Source organism: Lacerta agilis, chromosome 7 (genome assembly GCF_009819535.1).
Source record: "Lacerta agilis isolate rLacAgi1 chromosome 7, rLacAgi1.pri, whole genome shotgun sequence".
NCBI lineage: Eukaryota > Metazoa > Chordata > Lepidosauria > Squamata > Lacertidae > Lacerta > Lacerta agilis.
The window spans coordinates 3985191-4004318 of NC_046318.1; the positions used below are offsets into that span (position 1 = coordinate 3985191).

At 47.0% G+C, this 19128-nt stretch overlaps 1 protein-coding gene across 1 annotated transcript; it reads right to left on the minus strand.

The window, feature by feature from the left end:
* Nucleotides 1-510: 510 nt before the first annotated feature.
* Nucleotides 511-18260, minus strand: HBEGF (heparin binding EGF like growth factor). Its single transcript, XM_033154186.1, has 6 exons — nucleotides 18156-18260; nucleotides 16650-16835; nucleotides 9639-9810; nucleotides 5021-5176; nucleotides 3552-3643; nucleotides 511-1071 (listed from the first exon to the last, which is right to left on the minus strand). The coding sequence occupies exons 1-5, from the start codon at nucleotides 18196-18198 to the stop codon at nucleotides 3571-3573; spliced, it is 630 nt and encodes a 209-aa protein (XP_033010077.1). The 5' UTR covers nucleotides 18199-18260; the 3' UTR covers nucleotides 511-1071; nucleotides 3552-3570.
* Nucleotides 18261-19128: the final 868 nt, after the last annotated feature.

Consider the following 19128-nt stretch of genomic DNA (forward strand, 5'->3'; position numbering starts at 1 on the left):
TGCCCTGAGAAGTCCCCCCCCACACACATTTTTTGCATGATTGTACTCTGTGGTTTAACCCCAGGTGGCGCTGTGGGTTAAACCACAGAGTCTAGGGCTTGCTGATCAGAAGGTCGGCGGTTTGAATCCGTGCCACGGGGTAAGCTCCCGTTGCTCAGTCCTAGCTCCTGCACACCTAGCAGTTCGAAACCACGTCAAAGTGTAAGTAGATAAATAGGGACCGCTCCAGCGGGAAGGTAAACGGCGTTTCCATGCACTGCTCTGGTTCGCCAGAAGCGGCTTTGTCATGCTGGCCACATGACCCGGAAGCTGTCTGCGGACAAACGCCGGCTCCCTTGGCCTATAGAGCGAGATGAGCGCCGCAACCCCAGAGTCGGACACGACTGGACCTGATGGTCAGGGGTACCTTTACCTTTACTGCAAGAAGGTTACGTTTTAAGAATTAGAAATTGTCATTTTGCAACCATTCTAACTGATTCTTCCCTAAATTAATATTCAAGTAACAGCAAGTTATAACAAAGGGTTATTTATTAGAGAATGTTACACTGCACAATCCTTCTGTCTCTCCACTTGATGACAGAACTACAGGATCAAGCCTAAATAAATAATATGTACAATGTATCTAAAATAAATATATAATTTAAAATGAAATATCTTGTTAAATAGTTTCTGCCCCACTCCCCACCATTTAATAGAGTTCCAAAGTTAGATTTCTTCAGCAGAGTCCAAGTCTTTCACAGTTAAATCCTCAGCAGATGCCTGAAAAATCCAACTTGCGGGTGCATTGTCTTCTTGCAAAGATGTTTCTTTCCAATGATACCAAGGCAAAGTCCAACTCTTCTCTTTAGGCTGTGGCTCCACATTTCAGGAACAAGCGCTCGGTGGAGAAAAGTCTCTCTCTTGGAAAGATCTTCCTGTTTGGAGGGGATGAATTGCTTCTTCAACAAAGCAAAGATCTGACACAGTCTCTTCCATTCATACAAACTCCCTTTTGACGTTGAAATGTGTCTTGGGGAGGAAAGAGTTTTGTCCACTGGATTGTGGAAATAAGAGCTGCTCCAGGGCTGAATCCTGCAATGTAATGGAAGGAAGCATCACATCTATGTTAAATATGGACCACTAACAAGAGCTCCAATATCGTGCCCTTCTAACTGCCCTGCCTGTGCAAACATTGCAGCTTGCCAGATGGAATGACCCCCCCTCTCCTTTCCCTATGCACTGTTATGGGGGCTCTCCTGCCCCCCGAGCCAATTTCCAGGGGAATGAGGGAAGCCCCATAGCACAAATGGAAGTCTCTGTGCAAGGCTTCTTTCTGCTGATGGGGCTGGCTAGCTGGATCCCACCCTGCATGTGCAATTTTTTAAAAAAACCAACCAAGAAGGTTACTGGTATTCTCCATACCCCACAGTTATGTAGGCTGCCATTTCAGAAGAGAATAATTCCATTGAAGTCAACTGGAGCTACTCCAGGAGGACTAGTGCAGAATAAGTGACTTGAGACCTAAAATGATGCACTCTTGTGGCATTCATTTGCCCTTCTTGCTAGCAGTGAATTCAGCATACATATATTTATTTGTGTGTCTCTGTGTGCACACTCTCTCTTTGGATTTGTCTTGATTAAAGAGGTTAAGCCTCTGGAAACCTATTGTCCAGCATTCACAGCTATTCCCACAACTAAAGGAAAGGGCCTTCTGAGGGCCACACATGGCCCCCATTACCAAGGGCTACAGCTATGGCCTGCAGCTTCTGTAGGGATGTGACTGTGGCTGGAATCTTGCAACCTCCAGAGAAGGGCAAGTGAGAGTAAAGAGTGTTGTCTTAAAACTTTAAAGAAGGCATGTAACCCAGAGGGAGGCATCTCCGCAAGAAGAAAGGTGGAAAATGTGGCCAGGGACCTGCCACCCATTGGAGAGGGGGCCACCCATACAGAAGATCAGGGGTCAAAGTCCAACTGAGGTAATCCAGAGGCAGAAACACACAACACACACAGCTTTCCTCAGGGCCTAAAGCCCCCTTGGCTGCTTCTAAAGTATGATGTCATGACAACACCCAGGAACACAAGCACAAGCCCATCTATGCTGGTTGTGTTCACCATTCAGATATGCCTAATATACAATAATCAACTTGCTGTCCTATCAAATGCTTGCTTGAAGCTTAAGAAGCCTAATTAAACTGGGTTAGACAGCTCAAAATGCCAATGATAATAATAATAATAATAATAATAATATTGTATTTATACCCCGCCCTTCCCAGCCAAAAACCGGGCTCATATATCTGATACAAAACACGTAACCGTTTCCTGTGATAGGTAGGTAGCCGTGTTGGTCTATATATAAGGGTCTGGTGACTTCTATTTCAGTGTATCTGAAGAAGTGTGCATGCACACGAAAGCTCATACCAAGAACAAACTTAGTTGGTCTCTAAGGAGCCACTGGAAGGATTTTTTAATTTGTTATTTTTATTTTTATTTAGTTTCCTGTGAGTAGGACAAAGGCAAATACACTAGAGGATACAGATACGTTTGTGGTTTTAGACTGGAACACCCTGAGATCAGTAGTGAACAATCATATTCCAAAATAGCTGGCACCGTTGGCGTGGCAGCAGGTGACATGTTTGTGCCAGGGTGGAGACTAGGTTTTTGTGATAGTGGCTGGCCAATCATAGCATCACAGCACATTGCCACAGACAGCATGAGGGAGAGCTTTGGAAAGTTTGGGAGAGTAAAATGAAATAAAATATTTGTGGGGTGGAATCCATCCTGGGGTGGGTGTGTTTCCCCCTCATAAGTATTGCACCAGTGGGTTATGAGTCATAACTTGCTATAGCTTTTTCTTTCCGTAATATGTGCCCTTTTTATACAAAGACTTATTTATTAGTACTGTATTTCCTATGCATAATTGAATTATGGTGCTGGAGGAGACTCTTGAGAGTCCCATGGTCTGCAAGAAGATCAAACTTATCCATTCTTAAAGAAATCAGCCCTGAGTACTCACTAGAAGGACAGATCCTGAAGTTGAGGCTCCAGTACTTTGGCCACCTCATGAGAAGAGAAGACTCCCTAGAAAAGACCCTGATGTTGGGAAAGATGGAGGGCACAAGCAGAAGGGGACGACAGAGGATGAGATGGTTGGACAGTGTTCTCAAAGCTACTAACATGAGTTTGGCCAAACTGCGAGAGGCAGTGAAGGATAGGTGGGCCTGGCGTGCTCTGGTCCATGGGGTCACGAAGAGTCAGACACGACTGAACGACTGAACAACAACATTCCCTATGCTGTTGTCTGAGTAATTACAAAGGGGCTTCTCTACTCTCTACAATGCATAGCATCTCAGCCTCCCAGGGTTGGTAAAGAAGGAGTCACTTGTGACAAGAGCTAACCCATAATTCAGCCCAAACAGGTGCCTCAAAAGGAAGCAATGCTGTACATTATCCTTTAGTTTGCCACAGGATAAAGAAACTTCCCTTCAGGCTAAAGGAAGGGCAGAATTTATTGAAATCTCTTCGCAGCACGCTAACGCACAGTCTTCCCATAGGTTATGTTCTTGAGGGGTTACCTTGCAATCTCAGGACACCTCAGTGGTTGACAGTGATGCCCAGTTTAACCTTCTCTTCACTCTCTACATCATATACTCCTTGCTTGTGGCACCTGGGAAAAAACAGAAAGACAGAGACCAAGATAAGTTCCAGTTCTAACCCTGTACGATAACTGCACCACCCCACTGCCACTGGCTAAAAGGACCCGTTGCTGTCACCTTCCTCATCCTGGGATTTGAGTATGAGAAATTCCATCTTGCATTTCTTGGCAGGGGACCAGTCACAAGATGTGGAATACCTTAGACTGAAATGGGACTCGCTGGCTCCCTGCCCAGGCTTCCTCAACTGTATCCTCAACAAGGCAGAAAGGCTAGCACACCATTCACAGAATCATTGAACTGGAACAGGTTCCCAAAACTACGTAGCCCGACTAGCAGCACCAAGGCGTTACGAATTTTGACAGCAAGTCAATTGCCATAAGGGCTTAAACTGAAATCAGGCCGCCCAGAGAACCCCAGCGACTGGGCAACAACAAATAAAGTCATGGGTAAATTGACAAAGTGGTGGATTTGGACCTCAAGCAATTCCTAGTTAAAGACTGGTGGGCAGAGATCCATCAAGTCTCAGTTCCCAGCCAGTGGAATTAAAATGTGAAGGATTCATATCCCATGAGTTGATGGGGAACTGAACAAAGCAAGGACCACAAAGCACTTTGTATAGTCAGCGTGTTTCATAAAGGACTTGGTGATCACAGTCCAGGTGTGCAAACACAGAACTTGGGATTCAACAGAAGCTCTGCAGAATCCAGAATGGTAAGCAAAGGACCTGTCTGCCTTTGAAGCTGTGGAGGTCTGGCCCTGTCAGCAGTTTTATACTTGCTAACTTCACATAATCCATCTCAGAATAAGGCCAGAGGTTAAGGATAAGGATAAAGATAAGGAATAATTTATTGGCCAAGTACATTTTCCAGCATACTTGGAATTTTGCTTCGGCTACATTGCAATGTAAACATACCTTATACAAACACTGTTCCACTAACAATACAATGACACAGCAAATAAACCCCACCCATACATAACTGACCTCCCTTTCCGCTACACAACTACGAATTTAACAATTTAATGGCAAGCGATGTCCAGATGGAAGTAAATCAAATAGATGATGACCGGGATGCAAAGGATCTGCGACAATTCCCTCTGCTCTCTTCCTAACTTGGGTAGCATAGAGTGTCTCTATTGAAGGCAAGCTAGCATCAATTACCCTTTCTGCAATTCTTACTGCTCATTGGAGCCTTTTCTTGTCTATCTTGGAGGCTGTGCCGTACCAAGGAGTAATAGAATTACCGAGGACAGTTTCAATGATGCCTCTGTAAAATTGGATCAGCACTTCCTGGGGCAATTTAAGTGTGAACTTTTCCTCATTTGGCATACAGAAGACAGCACTGCACCTCAATTCCTGCATCTCTTCTCAGCCCCGCCAAGCAGCTTACCTGAGCATCAGCAACACGGCAATGATGATAAGACATAGAGATGACAGCACCACTGCTGTGACTGCCAGTATAGTTGTGTGGTTGTAACTACGGGAGGGGTTCTCCACCGGAAGACTAAGAGCATGGCATCGTGCCCCGTGGTACCCTTCTTCGCATCTAGAGTTGCAGGTGAAAAGCAAACAACGTATAAGGCTTGTTCCAGACCACAGCAATAAAATGATAGCTAGTCACATTGATATGGCGGTCTCCTTTCATCTAAGTTTAATGCTCAGAAGGCTGTTCATATTTCAAAGTGCAACACGCCTCTTTTTCCACACGCCCCTCCCACTGATATAATCTGGTATTACATGGTAGAACTCAGGCAATGAACTCTTGTGCCTTTACTCCATCAGCTACACATGGCTAACATCAGTAAGACACATACACTGACATTAGTTTAAATTACAGGTGGGTAGCCGTGTTGGTCTGCCATAGTCAAAACAAAATAAAAAATTATTTCCAGTAGCACCTTAGAGACCAACCAAGTTTGTTCTTGGTATGAGCTTTCGTGTGCATGCACACGAAAGCTCATACCAAGAACAAACTTAGTTGGTCTCTAAGGTGCTACTGGAAATAATTTTTTATTAGTTTAAATATTATTTAAGTCATTAAAGCCATTCAGTTAAAAATTAATAAAGAGCTGCAGCCTCTAGAGACAATGGCACACAGTTGTCTTTCAGAATCTTTGCTGGAAAACTATTTAGGTCTCCCTGTGTTACGATTGGACAGTGTTCTCAAAGCGACTAGCATGAGTTTGGCCAAACTGCGGGAGGCAGTGGAAGATAGGCGTGCCCTGGTCCATGGGGTCACGAAGAGTCGGACACGACTGAGCGACTGAACAACAACAAGTGTTACAGACCCCAGAGGAATTTTGAGAGTGCAACATCTCAGCAAAGGCTGGAGATTTCTTCCTCCAGCTACCAAAGGCTTGGCTAAAAGGAGAGTTTTTGCATCCACCGTGCGGTTAATCTCTACCCACATACTTAGCATTTTCACTCTCAAAGAGAAGGGGAATTGCCACAACTGACTCACACTTTCCCATTTTTTTCTACCCTCAACAGTAGGGATATTTTCAGTCTTCCCTGGGGACAGAGCACACTTCTTAAAGAGAGTAAGTGGTCGTCTCTTGTTAATTTGTCCTGACAGTTACTCACAAGAACGTGATGGGGCCAGCTCCCCAAGTTATCTTCCCACACATTCCCACCCCCCCAGCCTGGATGAGTAGAACGAAAAAATAAATAAATAAACACAGAACCAGCCTTGCACTAACACCCAATCAGGAAGGAAAGAGGGTCTTGTCAAAACACCCAGCTCCAATGTCTGATGCTTAGAAAGAGCTTAGTTGAAAGCAGCACATTCCGCAAACGAGTGTCATCTTCAAGCTCCAATGCTCAGATTACAAGGAAGCCAAAGGGAGAATGGCATGATGAGGGATGATGCAGACCCCCCAGCCTCCTAAAGCTCACTGCTGCCCAGATCCAGGCACTAGCGACCTCAGCTAACCAGCCAACATGATGCATGGCCCTATTCTAGCAGTGACGTGATGGGCCCAAAGGGGAAATGATAACAAAAGGTCCGGCAGCGGACAACCAAACAGCAGCCGGCTGCCAAGGGAAGGGCAGAGAGTCCCACCATTGCTCTGCATGTCTGAGAGTGCAACAGGGCTGGGCAAGGCAAAACTGATTTGGAATTCATAATACAGCTGTGATGAATCAGGTTATAGTTAGGGGCTGTTTAGAGACCCATGGAGTGTTAAGGGTTAATGGAATCCCCTTGGGAGGCGGGACATTCCACTATTTTAAAAGGAGGGAGCTGCCGTTAGGGTGATTGATTGGGGGGTTGGAGAGTGGTGACTGAAGAAGGAGGGTGTGGGGCGAGGTTAGGTTTAGGTTAGGCTAGGAACGTTAAAGATGTGTTTATGTTGATATTGATGAAACAAAGAATATACACGGTTAACACACTAAGCTTATGAACCTATACTGAAACCGTTATGCTCTGTACTAAATAAAGATCTCTTGTTTTTGAGCCAAGTCGTCGTTCTTTTGGTCCAGCAGGTTATCTAAGCTCTTGAGGAGGGGAATTCAGGAAAAGGGCAAAACTAATCTGAAAGAAGATAGTTTGTGTCTTAGAATTCCCTCAGGAGGGGCTAGTGGGCGAAAACCCTAGGATTGCCACAAAGTTGATAAGAGGGCTTAGTCAACTGGTATAGTGAGGGGATCTAATAAAAAAAGCCCTGAACTATAGGCAAAAGGGAGGTTAAACCCCAAAGCCCAGAGCAGTGGAAATAACCGGCCACGTCCGCTGGACAGTAAAACCCCTGTTACTAAGAAATTCCCAGTTTATTAAATAAAGGGAAGGACAAAAACAGACGGACCTCAAAGGGACAGGTGGGGTGCATGTTGGTTTGACCCAGAACACCTGATTGAAAACATAACTTAGTAACAAGGGGAGAGTTTGAGGTGGAGGTTCGTCACAACAGCATACTGTATGGTAACCCCACCCTGTAAATGCGTTTGCAAACGGTAAGGATAAGGTGCTCAGGGTCAGGGGAGAATGCTTTCCCAAGGCAATGTCGTTTGCCGTTGGAGGTATGCACTGACAAACAAGCCGACTTGAAGAAAATCAAGCCTCAATATGGGGAGCACAAAGCACGTTCCTGATGCTCAGTTTCCTGAAGATGCTGCAGCTTGTCTGCAGGGAACTGAGAAGCAAATCCTAAAGCTAAAGGGCAGGATGTGCTTAAGAATGGATCATCACAGGTATTTTCATAGCTGGGAATAGTTATGTTATCCGCAGCAAGGACAAACAGCATTTGACTGTAGTCACCTCGGTAGTAAAAACTTCCAGTTTCTCCTTTGCAATGAAATCAAATTATATACATACATGTAGATTTCCCTATCTTATCTTCATAACACTCCTGTGTGCTGGGTTCGGGCAGCCATGCCCTGCATCAAAGAGTGACCATTGCAGCTGAAAAATGAGTTGACTCCAAGACTCTCTAGACCCAATCCAGCGCCTTATTTGCTAGCTCTCTATTTTGCTATCTCTGCTGTTAATTTATTTTCTCACTTTTGTTGTCCAGAGCAGAACCAGAACGTTGCCTACACGCCTGAAATTGCCCACCCAGCTTCCTACATAAGCCTATATCTTTAATGAAAAAAGGATTTGCTGAGCAAATGAGAAGAAGAAGAAGAAGAAGAAGAAGAAGAAGAAGAAGAAGAGGAGGAGGAGGAGGAGGAGGAGGAGGAGGAGGAGTTTGGATTTGATATCCCGCTTTTCACTACCTGAAGGAGTCTCAAAACATTCTCCTTTCCCTTCCTCCCCTAAAACAAACACTCTGTGAGGTGAGTGGGGCTGAGAGACGTCAAAGAAGTGTGACTAGCCCAAGGTCACCCAGCAGCTGCATGTGGAGGAGCGGAGACGCGAACCCGGTTCACCAGATTACGAGTCTACCACTCTTAACCTCTACACCACACTGGCTCTATCTCTCAGTCACTTGGAAGAAACTGAGTCAAAAGTTCTAAGCAACCACTGTGCCAAGGTTCTCCACCTCTTACTAAATTTGAGCTTTCACTGTTGCGCCAGGGTGCTACCGGAAAGAGTAGAGACTCTATTATATACAGGAAATTGCTAGAATTGTCAACCGGACCTCTTACGGGGAGAGCTTTAAAACTTTGTGGGTAACAGATATGAGTGTTATTATATCAGATGGTAAATAGAACAATATGTGGTCTTCTTAGGCATACAGGACTCTTTCTGCACACATCTGAGAATGTTCATTGAAAACTCCACATAGGTGGCATCACATGTCAATACAGTTGTCCTATATGACTTCAACAAGGACACTGTTTGCTTGTGCGGATGTGGGGCAAAAGGAGGGGAATCATTTACAGTGGGAGTTACAACTTTTACCACTTTTGATTTGTTTTTATTATGTACTTTTATCTCATATTTTTTATGCTGTAAAGCACCCTGAAATATTTGAATTAAAATCAGTATTATTATTATTATTATTATTATTATTAACCTTTACTTTCTTTGGGGTTTTATTTTAGGTCTCTGGGGGCCAAACTCCCATTCTCCAAGACCACAAAGCACCTATACGTGACTCTTTCTTCCTTATTTAAAAAGGAAAATAATCCTGTAGCACAGCTATTGCGCTGTTCTAGGGAGTTACTGGAGAAGGATAATATGTTCCACAGTGAAAAGAAAACCATATTGTTATGTACTGAGTTGAATAGGAACCAAAATGCAGCAGTCTGATTGGTCCTAGAACAATAGGCTCCAGAATGCAGCAGTCTGATTGGTCCGCAGGAGCCACCCAATCCAGCTCCAGGTGGAAGTGAATCCGCAACCCGATTGGCTTACAGGAGTATCCCGGAATTAGCCAATCACGTGGGGCCCATTGTGTAAACAGTGTATATAAAGCAGACGTTTTGGGGGAACTGCATTCCTCGCTACAATGAGCTGAATAAAGAGCATGAAATCCACACTTGACTCCGAGTATATTTCACATATATGTTTGTTTTGATTATCTGCAAAGACCATCCCCAGAACAGAAAAACCGTGATGAACTTACATGCAATGTGCGCTTTTTAATGCCTTGATATATTTGCATTCTCCATGGATACAATAGTCCTTGTATCTTCGCAGGCAGGGGTCTCTCTTTCTCCCTTTGCCCTTCCTCCTTTTTTCCCCTTTCCCTTCCTTCACTGGAATCACAGGTTCTTGTGGATTGGAAAGGAAAGCAACTGGGAAAAGAAAGAAAACACCAATTTCATGTTACCATATATTAATTAGACAAACAATGCTCTACAATAGCCAATATACCCCATTCCTTTGTTCAAGAAAATAAAATTCAGCTGTGATGCCACTTAATAAACACAAGCCCCTAATTAAACTAGATCTGATCTGATCATTTGCTCTGTAGGGGTGGGCAGATTTCAGGAGTATGAAACCTACTTTATTTTCTACTATAACCTCTGAGGTCCATCAACTGGTACAAATTGGGTGGGGAAACAGCCAAGAAGTTGGGATTAAGGAATATGGGCACATGTGAGAACATATTCACCACAGGAATCAGTTTCAGATACTAAAACTGAGCTCCCACAAAAATCAACTCCTGGTTTTCAATCCAACTTCCACATTTTTAGCAGCTTGCTTTAGTTGGGGGAAAGACTTTTTTTGTCAACAGAAGAACTTGCCAATCTACTGCAAAACTGTGGGTCTCCCAGTCAATTCCAAATCTACCTTCTGCCTGCCCCCCAGTTTACTGGAAGCCCAGCAATCTCGACTTCCTCAGTGCTGCTGGTGCCTCTGCGCTGGAGCTCGCTTGAACTCTGGTGGCCGACTTCCTCTGCCTCGACTCCAATATCCCACCCTGCTCACCACATCCTTCCTGTTCCATCTGCTGGGTCTTCAGGGAGTTCTGCTCACACAGCAGCTGACAAGACAGGCAGTGGACGGTGCAAAAAAGATGCTAGGTTGGCCTCAACTAGAGCCAGGGCCTTCTCAGTATTGGCCCCGACTTGGTGGAACAGTCTATCACAAGAGACCAGGGCCCTGCGGGATTTGGCATCTTTCCGCAGGGCCTGCAAGACGGAGCTGTTCCACCTGGCCTTTGGGTTAGCTTCTACTTGATATTTATGCTTCATTTTTTATTGGTGGGTTATTTAAAAATGAGACTGCAGTTTTAATTATTGAATTTTTAAATTTGTATTTTAATCTGTTATTTTAAATTGATCGTGTTTATGTTTATGCTGTGATTTTAATGAGTGTTAGCCGCCCTGAGCCCGGTTTTTGGCTGGGAAGGGCGGGGTATAAATAAAAATGTATTATTATTATTATTATTATTAAAAGTGCAAACCGAACATCTCTTTTATTCCCAAGCTGCTTCAAGTGCAGGGAAGAGGAGCCCTCGTGTCACCCCAGGTTTGGTGCATGGGCTTGCTGGGCCCAGCAAAGGGGGCCTACCATGTCATCTCTGTGGTTCGCCCCACCCCTCCCGCTGCTCCAGTGCTGTTTGAGCATGTTGGGGTCGAAGCTGCTATTTGTGCATTCCGGATAGGGCTGGCGGTGCCTGAAAAGCAACTGAGATCTCCTCTAGGAATAGCCCTTCCTCTTTCCCCTGCATGCTGCAGAGGTCTCTGAGCACAATGCTTTGTTCAAACACATACAGTACTTCCAGTGCACAAACATACTACTGGAAATCAAGGCAGGATTTTGCGCACACTAACACGAGCCTGTCACGCTGGCCTCTGCAAAAGGGCAGGCACAAAGCATCATGCTCCTATTCCAAGCATTTTGCAGCATGGGGGCAACTAATTCTGCTGTGATTAAGTGCTTCAGAAAAAAATACAAAACCGTGTATATCACTGGAATAATTGCATAAATATGAAACTAAACTGACAATATCATAATGCAAAGGGCATTTATAAATATTTCATCAGAGGCAAACCTATATATGCTTTAAATCATCAAAGTGCTAGTACAAAGTGCAAAAATACAAAATGCCATATAATGTTCAATATAATGATGAAGATGGTATAGCAAATGTCCATCAGACGCGTAGGTCCATCCTCACAATGTTGGGGAAGGTTGAAGAAACTGTTGGTGAAAAAGGAAGTTTGAAGCTAGCCACCCATCGGGAGAACACACCCACATGTTGGAGGGATTCTGAATAACCTTCCCCAACATTGTGAGGATGGACCTACGCGTCTGATAGACATTTGCTATACCATCTTCATCATTATATTGAACATTATATGGCACTTTGTATTTTTGCACTTTGTAAATTGCACTTTGTACTAGCACTTTGATGATTTAAAGCATATATAGGTTTGCCTCTGATGAAATATTTATAAATGCCCTTTGCATTATGATATTGTCAGTTTAGTTTCATATTAATACATTTCTATCCAGTGCTATACACGGTTTTGTATTTTTTCTGAGGTACAGATACCGTGACTGTCTGTTGTTGTTTCTACTGTGATTAAGTGCTGGGTGACTTAGGGCCACTTTCCCATTGGGCCAGTAGCTGCTTCTCCTTTTCAATGCCCCGTGTGCAAGTGCTCGTGCAGTTATCACCGGGTGTGTCATACAGGTAGAGGCACCTGGCGCTCCCTACCACATTCACCACTCTCTAATCAGTGAGCCATCCCTTCGAGTCATACATATTCCTTCAGGGGGAGGAGAACCTTCCCCTTTGAGTCCCTGCAAAGCGGAGAAGCGAAGGCTAGACAGACAGAGCCATAAGGCTCTTCACAATTACCCTCGGCCCCATCAGGAGGCGGCTGCTGCACTCCGAGCCCTATTATTGGCAGCACCCCCCCCCCAGTCCTGCCCCCTCCTCCCTGAATAGCTGTGTGCTAGGAGTCAGCCTCCCTGAGGAGCAGGAAGCTCTGCAGAGAGTGGCTTCGCCAAGGAACAAGCCAAACTTTTATCGCCCTCTCGCAGGCATTCCAGCTAACAATACTGTGGGCCTGTCAGTATCATGTGTGCAGCTCAGCTTCTCCCACACAGGGCCGCTTCACCTGCAATGTAGGTCATTGGCCTCCCACCATTTATTCGAAGGGCACTGCGCTCTCACTCTTTCCAAATCTATTCTAAGTGGAAATTAGAATGATTGACAAAACCAACCCTTCCAAACTATTGCATCTGTTGCCGCCTGATAAAGTCACCTTTCCACACAGGCCTCAGGTTCTGTAGCAATATAGGCTTCATAGTGGCCAAAAGTTTGGACAGGAGCCCAGATGAAAGAAACCAGATGCAGGTCTCAAGGGGCTGTTTCTGTCCCGCTGCAATTAAAAGCTCTTCAGTTCTTCACGCCCATCAACTTACAGAGCAGTTAATCCCTTGAAGGTGCATGCGGGGGGCGGGGCAGAGGTAGCTGAAATGCTATGTAAGGGTTTTCAGTGATTGCTCATGAGTAACCAGCCTGACGCCGAGGTTTCTAAAACTAAGTTTCTTTATTGTGCAGATATGTACAGTGCAGCAACAAAAGTACGTTCAGCTCATCCTTCGCCAGAGTCCGAGAATGACTCTTTCCGGTTCTTTGCCCAGCATAAAAGCCGTGGGATGCGGAACCCCCGCCTCCCCCCTCTGCGTCCTCCCCCCCTGCGCAAGTGGGGAGACGGAAGAGGCGCCTCACCTCCAGTCCCTGCTTGATGCGAGGGCTCTCCTTCCCTGTCAGACTCCTACTTCCCCTTCCCGTCTCCCCCTCCCCACTAGAAGGATCGCTGCCCTCCCTCACTGGAGGAAGACAAATTGCTGAGCAGGTGGGGAGGGGGATCACGATAGTGAGAAAGCCCTGGCAACTCTTTGCCGTGAGGTGAGGGCAACACCCTGACATGGTAGATCAGAGAAACACTGAAAGGTCCAAAAATGTTTGGAAAGGAGAAGAGATAAAGGGATTGTGACTTGACCTACTATTCAGCCCACCAAGTACCACAAAGTCCTGCCCATGCCACCTTCCAGAATTTGAATTTGAAGACTGATGCTCTTCACCCTACCACAAATCCCAAAAAGTATATGGAATAGGGAACTGAATAAAAGCAGCTAAGGAGGAGAATAAGAAAGTTAGAAGTGAAGGAGAAAAAAGTCAAAGGTATTCAGAAAATAAAAGTTAAAATGTAAATTGATTTTTTTTTTAAGAGCAAAATATGGAGACAAGAAAGAATGACGTGCAGCCGTGAGAAAGGGAAGGAAGGCTGCCTGCAGAAGGTGGGGAACTGCCTCCTTCAAGGGCGCCAGTCACATCACTTGGGTGAAAAGGCTTGGCTAAGATCAAGGAGAAGGAAGACAGGACTATTGAAAGAAAGACGAAAAGAGACTCGACAGAAGCACAGTCAGCTCTGCTGAAAGAGGGTGCAACTCTGCTGGTCTTCATCAATCAACCTGGTTAGTAGCAGCAGCTCGGAGCTCTTCCCATGGTTGAGTCTTCTGGTGCCTCCAGATTTAGCAGAAAGCATGCAAGAAGATTCAGGACATAAATGGGCAAAGAGGAAGAACTGGAAAGCCAGCCAAACCCCCAAGATGGCACAACTTAACCTTAGTGACTAAGCTGAGCAAGGTAAGAGGAGCCGCGCTGTGTGGGTGGGAGGCAGCGAGTCATCTGTGGATCCCCACCTCCGACCAACAGCACCCACAGGCTGGAAAGTTAATACTTCCGCCTGGATCAACCCACACAAAGTAATCAGCACAAGGCGTCAAATAACTAATTTTCCATGCTTTGAGACCATCACCCAGCACTTAATCTCTTCTCACTCAGCCTTCCCTGTGACTAGAATTCCGTAGTACAGTGCAAATGCCAAAAGGCCTCTCCTGCTTTATTGTACCTAAGAATACTGTTGCTATGGAACCCCAGTGCTGGCCAATGTTTTCTAGAAGAGGAAGGACGTTTCGCCAATGAAAGGAGGAAGCATGAGGGAAATCCTGAGCTTGCCAGGTTTGCAAGTCCTTGGAGAGAAATAGTTAATGAGGAAGAAATTAAGGAGCGATCTGGTAAGCTTATGACCACACCAGAGCACTTGTGAAGCAGGAGAGCATGAAATCACCATGTCTCCAGAAAAGCATGTTGTGTTTCCACACAAGAGGGTGGGAACCATCCTGTAGCACAGTGTTTTTCAACCTTTTTTGGGCAAAGGCACACTTGTTTCATGAAAAAAATCACGAGGCACACCACCATTAGAAAATGTTAAAAAATTTAACTCTGTGCCTATATTGACTATACATAAAGGCATTTTCCCACGGCACACCAGGCAACATCTCGCGGCACACTAGTGTGCCGCGGAACAGTGGTTGAAAAACACTGCTGTAGCAGATGAAGTAGCAACTCTGCATAGCCACACTTTCCAAATTCCACAGCAGCAGACAGAAGTCCCAGGGTTTCATGGCAACTTCACCAAAGTCCCCTGACCCGGCAGCCATCGGACTTTGTAATTAAATTGAAGTGCAGAGGCTTTGCGCAAAGTGGTTACACTTGATAAAAGGACAAAACGTTGTGGGTAGAACAGGATGCAGCTCTAAGGTCTTGTGGGCAGCTGGAATGTGTGGTTGGCTCAGAAAAGGCGCTGGGGGCCCTCTAGGGTAAGAGTGAGCTTAGAAAATAGAAACAGGGAACTACCAAAACATCAGCACACTGTGACATCAAGCAAATAAGGCAGGAATTTCCGTGGGAACATTCCAGCCTGGTTCCCTCCCTTTTCCTGGGGACTCACTTCTATTTGCCAGGGTTGTGAACACAAAACAGTTCAGACTTTCATCTCTGCAGAACCTCAGCGTTAGAATACAGTAACAGAATCAATTCTGAAGCAAATATGAAAGATCAAGTCACCCGCTTTTAACTCCTACTTCTCTAGCATTTTCTACTCCTGCCACACTTTATCATCCTTCTAGGAACAAATCTCAAAGACGAGAAGCTACCAATTGCAAGCAGACTTAAATGGAAGTATATTTCACTGAAGTTCAACTGAATTTTGTGCCCGATTTAACGTGTTTGTAGTGGAGGCAAAAGACAACAAAGGCAAACCTGTAACACCAGAATTAAAAGAGTAGATCTGTCTCTTGGACTACTAAGCCTGCCACCTTCCATCAGAGGGGCCTATGCCTTAACCTTTTAGGATAAGCAGCAAACTACACCTCACAAGGACGATCTAGCTACACAGCCATGCATATGTGCTTTGCAAGATAAGTGAAAAGCTGAACCGCACAATGAGGAAGGTGAAAATTAATTTGTGCCTAGACAGTTATAGGGTCCATAAAGCACAGAATTCTTCGTGCCTCTTCTGAGGAGGCTGAGGTGTATTTGATCCCCGAAGGTTAAAATAAACCATAAAAATAAGTCATATGGAAATACTTAGGAACATGTCCCCTAGTCCAGAGCTGCCTGAGGTTCTCCACAGCATCATGGAGCCACCAGTGATCGGACCGGACAACATATATATATAGATCTAAAGCTATAGTTAGCATGGCAATGTGACATGAAAACAATGTCCCTTCTCTAATCTTAATCCTTCACTAGCTCCTGCCATATATATTATATATTAAAAGCATTTGCAGGAAGTCAGTTCCATTTCCAGTTTTTATGGCCAAGCTGACCCATCTGCCTCCCAAGCCTCAGTAGCTCAGCCCTGTAAAGTTCCCCAATTTGATTCATCAAAATCAATGGACTCAGGTGCTATATGGTGGCTAGTGAATGTAAAAATGTAAACTTAAAGGACCCCTGGACGGTTAAGTCCAGTCAAAGGCGACGATGGGGTGTGGCGCTCAACGGAACACCATGATGGAAGCCACAGCAGCATACAGAAATGCCCTTCTGATCAGCAAGCCCAAGAGGCTCAGTGGTTTAGACCACAGCGCCACCTACAAACCCTGGCTAGTGAATGGAACTAAGGGCAAAGACACTCAGGACAGGCAATTTATCTGCATACTAGATAAGACGCTCAAAGACCTGGATCCTGCAGAGCATCCTCCAATCACCTCCTAATATTTGCACCCCGCCATTCCGCTTCCCTCCCTTAATAGGCAGATGGCTGAGAAACATTCATCTCTCCTCCCCGCCCGCCCCCCCCCATGGTGCCCCTGGACTCACCTCGAGGGAGTTCACTGAAGTTGTTCCCTGCAGACGACACACTTCCACCTCTCTCTCCTTCGTGCTCCAAAGCCTCCCTGGCCGGAAGTAACTGGACGCTTGCCAAGTCCTCTCTGGCTTCCTCCTCCTGGTAAACTTCATTCCTGAGCCCGCCAAGCTCTTCCCCCTTCACCAGGGTGGGCCAACCTGGAAACAAGGAGGACTCCGGGTGAATCATCAGCCGCCGATTCCCCGCCCCAGCTTTTCATACAGTTTCATCACACAACTGCCCAAGAGCAATTAGAAATTTTTTTTGGGGGGGAGGAGCCACTTGCGCTCTCTCTTGCTCTTGCTCCCTCTACACACACACACACACACAACCCCACCCCAAAGACAGGGTAAAAAACAATGTATGAAAGGCAGACACATTTTTCACTTTGATACAAGTGCATTAATACCTAGCAGATTCACACATGCCAAGCGTACCCAGATGTTTCCGAGGCATAACAAGCACTCTCTGCCAATATGGTGATGCCCGCGCAGAATACAAGTCTAGACCAGGCACATCCAACAGGTAGATCGTGATCTACCGGTAGATCATTGAACGTCTGTGGTAGATCACCGGTAGATCACTGGCTCCCCCCAAAGAAGCTCAACAACTGCGGCTCCCCTAAAAATGCCCTGAACCCCCCAAAAGCGGGGCTTTCCTCCTCCCTAAAAATAGCCCAACAACACTAACCTGACCCCCCCCCAAAAAACAGGGATTTCCTTCCTAAAAGAAGCTCAACAACTTTAACCTGAACCCCCCAAAAGGGGGTAGATCACTGCCAGTTTTTAACTCTGGGAGTAGATCACAGTCTCTTGGGAGTTGGCAATCCCTGGTCTAGACAATTCAGCCACACACCGACACTCCTGTCTCACTGTTAATCCCATCATGCATATTTTTCTACCCATATATGCAGGTTGGATTTTCAACCTCGGGAGCCATAAAAACATTCTGACTCGGCAATGCAGGAATCTTGCAGGAGTTCAGCACAAGTCCCCCCGAGGCGCTTCCCTTCCCACCGTGGTGTTGCATTTACCGTTTTACGGACAAAAACTCTCGGACACCCCCTGGCGGGACTCCTGCAACTGCATTAATATCCGCCTGCACCCACCCCAGCGATGCAACGCTATCTCGGCACCATATCAGCTATCAAAACAGGCTAAATTTGGCAGCGGTGCGGCGAAGCCGGAGCAGACAGCGCCAGCAGGAGGGGATTCCGAGCGCAGGGCGAGCATCGCTTTGGGTGGAAGAGCGAGACGAGGGTTCCCTTTCTTTTCCGTGCAACCGAAAACCCGACGCGCGGCTCAGGCAGAGAGAGGCAAGAGCTCGTACGTCCCGTCGGTTAACGGGAGAGAGTCGAGCACTCGCCGCGATCTCTTCCACGCCGACACCAACGGCCTGCCCCAGTTTCACGGCATCCCCACAGGACTCCCTTTCGCCCAGGGCGCCCGATTCCGTCCGCCGTCGCCGCCCCTTCTTACCTGCCGCCAGAAGGACGCTCCAGAGGACCAGCGCCGCCCTCATGCTGCCCCTTGATCCCGACAGAAAAGCGAGATTGCGGGGAGAAGCGGCGCTCGAGAGCCTTCCTCCGCGAGCGCCTGCCGCCAGCTCCGACGCCGCGCCTCGACGGCAGCTCTGGGGGGCCCTGCTCCGCGCGCGGCTCCTTTGCTAAGGTCCCTCCGCTCGGCGCGCCGCCACTGCTGTCCGCCGCGCTCTCGCCCCGCGCGCAGACTAAGCCCCGCGCCCACGTGGGACCCGCCAAAGGCGGCCAGGGGGCGGGCCTCGACGGGAGGCTCCTCGGCACCCGCCCCGCCCCGCCGCCCGCTGACGTCGCCGGCACTCCCGCGGCGGGGGGGGGGGCGCTTCCTCGCCCTGCCCGCGGGCGCGGCGGCAGCAGACGGCGCTGCACTGCTGCCACCACCCCGGCTTGTGGGGTGGGGTGGGGTGGGGTGGCACAGACTGAGACAGGGAATCCCTGCTGCCCTGCCTCTCTTGGGAGGCCTCACCCTGGCCCGCCACGTGGGTTTTCGAGGGAGAGAGGCAGCTGCTGCTGGGGAGGAGCGGAGGTCAAACAGGCAACAGCGAGGAAGGCTCTCTCCTCCTTTGCAGAAGAGGCTGGGGCATAGCTGTCAAGTTTCGGATTTGAAAATAAGGGATCAGCACCCTCACCCGTCCCGGGGACAGTCTACAGTTGTCAGGGACACAGTCCACGCCATGGTAACCCCCACCCCCAGGCTACAAATTAATTTACACCAGGAAAGAGAAATCAGGGCAGAGAAAAGAAAGCACTTATTCACGCAGCACACGGTTAACCTCTGGAACTCCCTGCCACAGGGAGCAGCGATGGCCACCAACTTGGATGGCTTTAGAAAAGGATTAGGCAAATTCGTGCAGGAGGAGAGGACCACTGATGGCTTCTGGCCAGGTTGGCTCTGCTCTGCCTCCAGTTAGGGG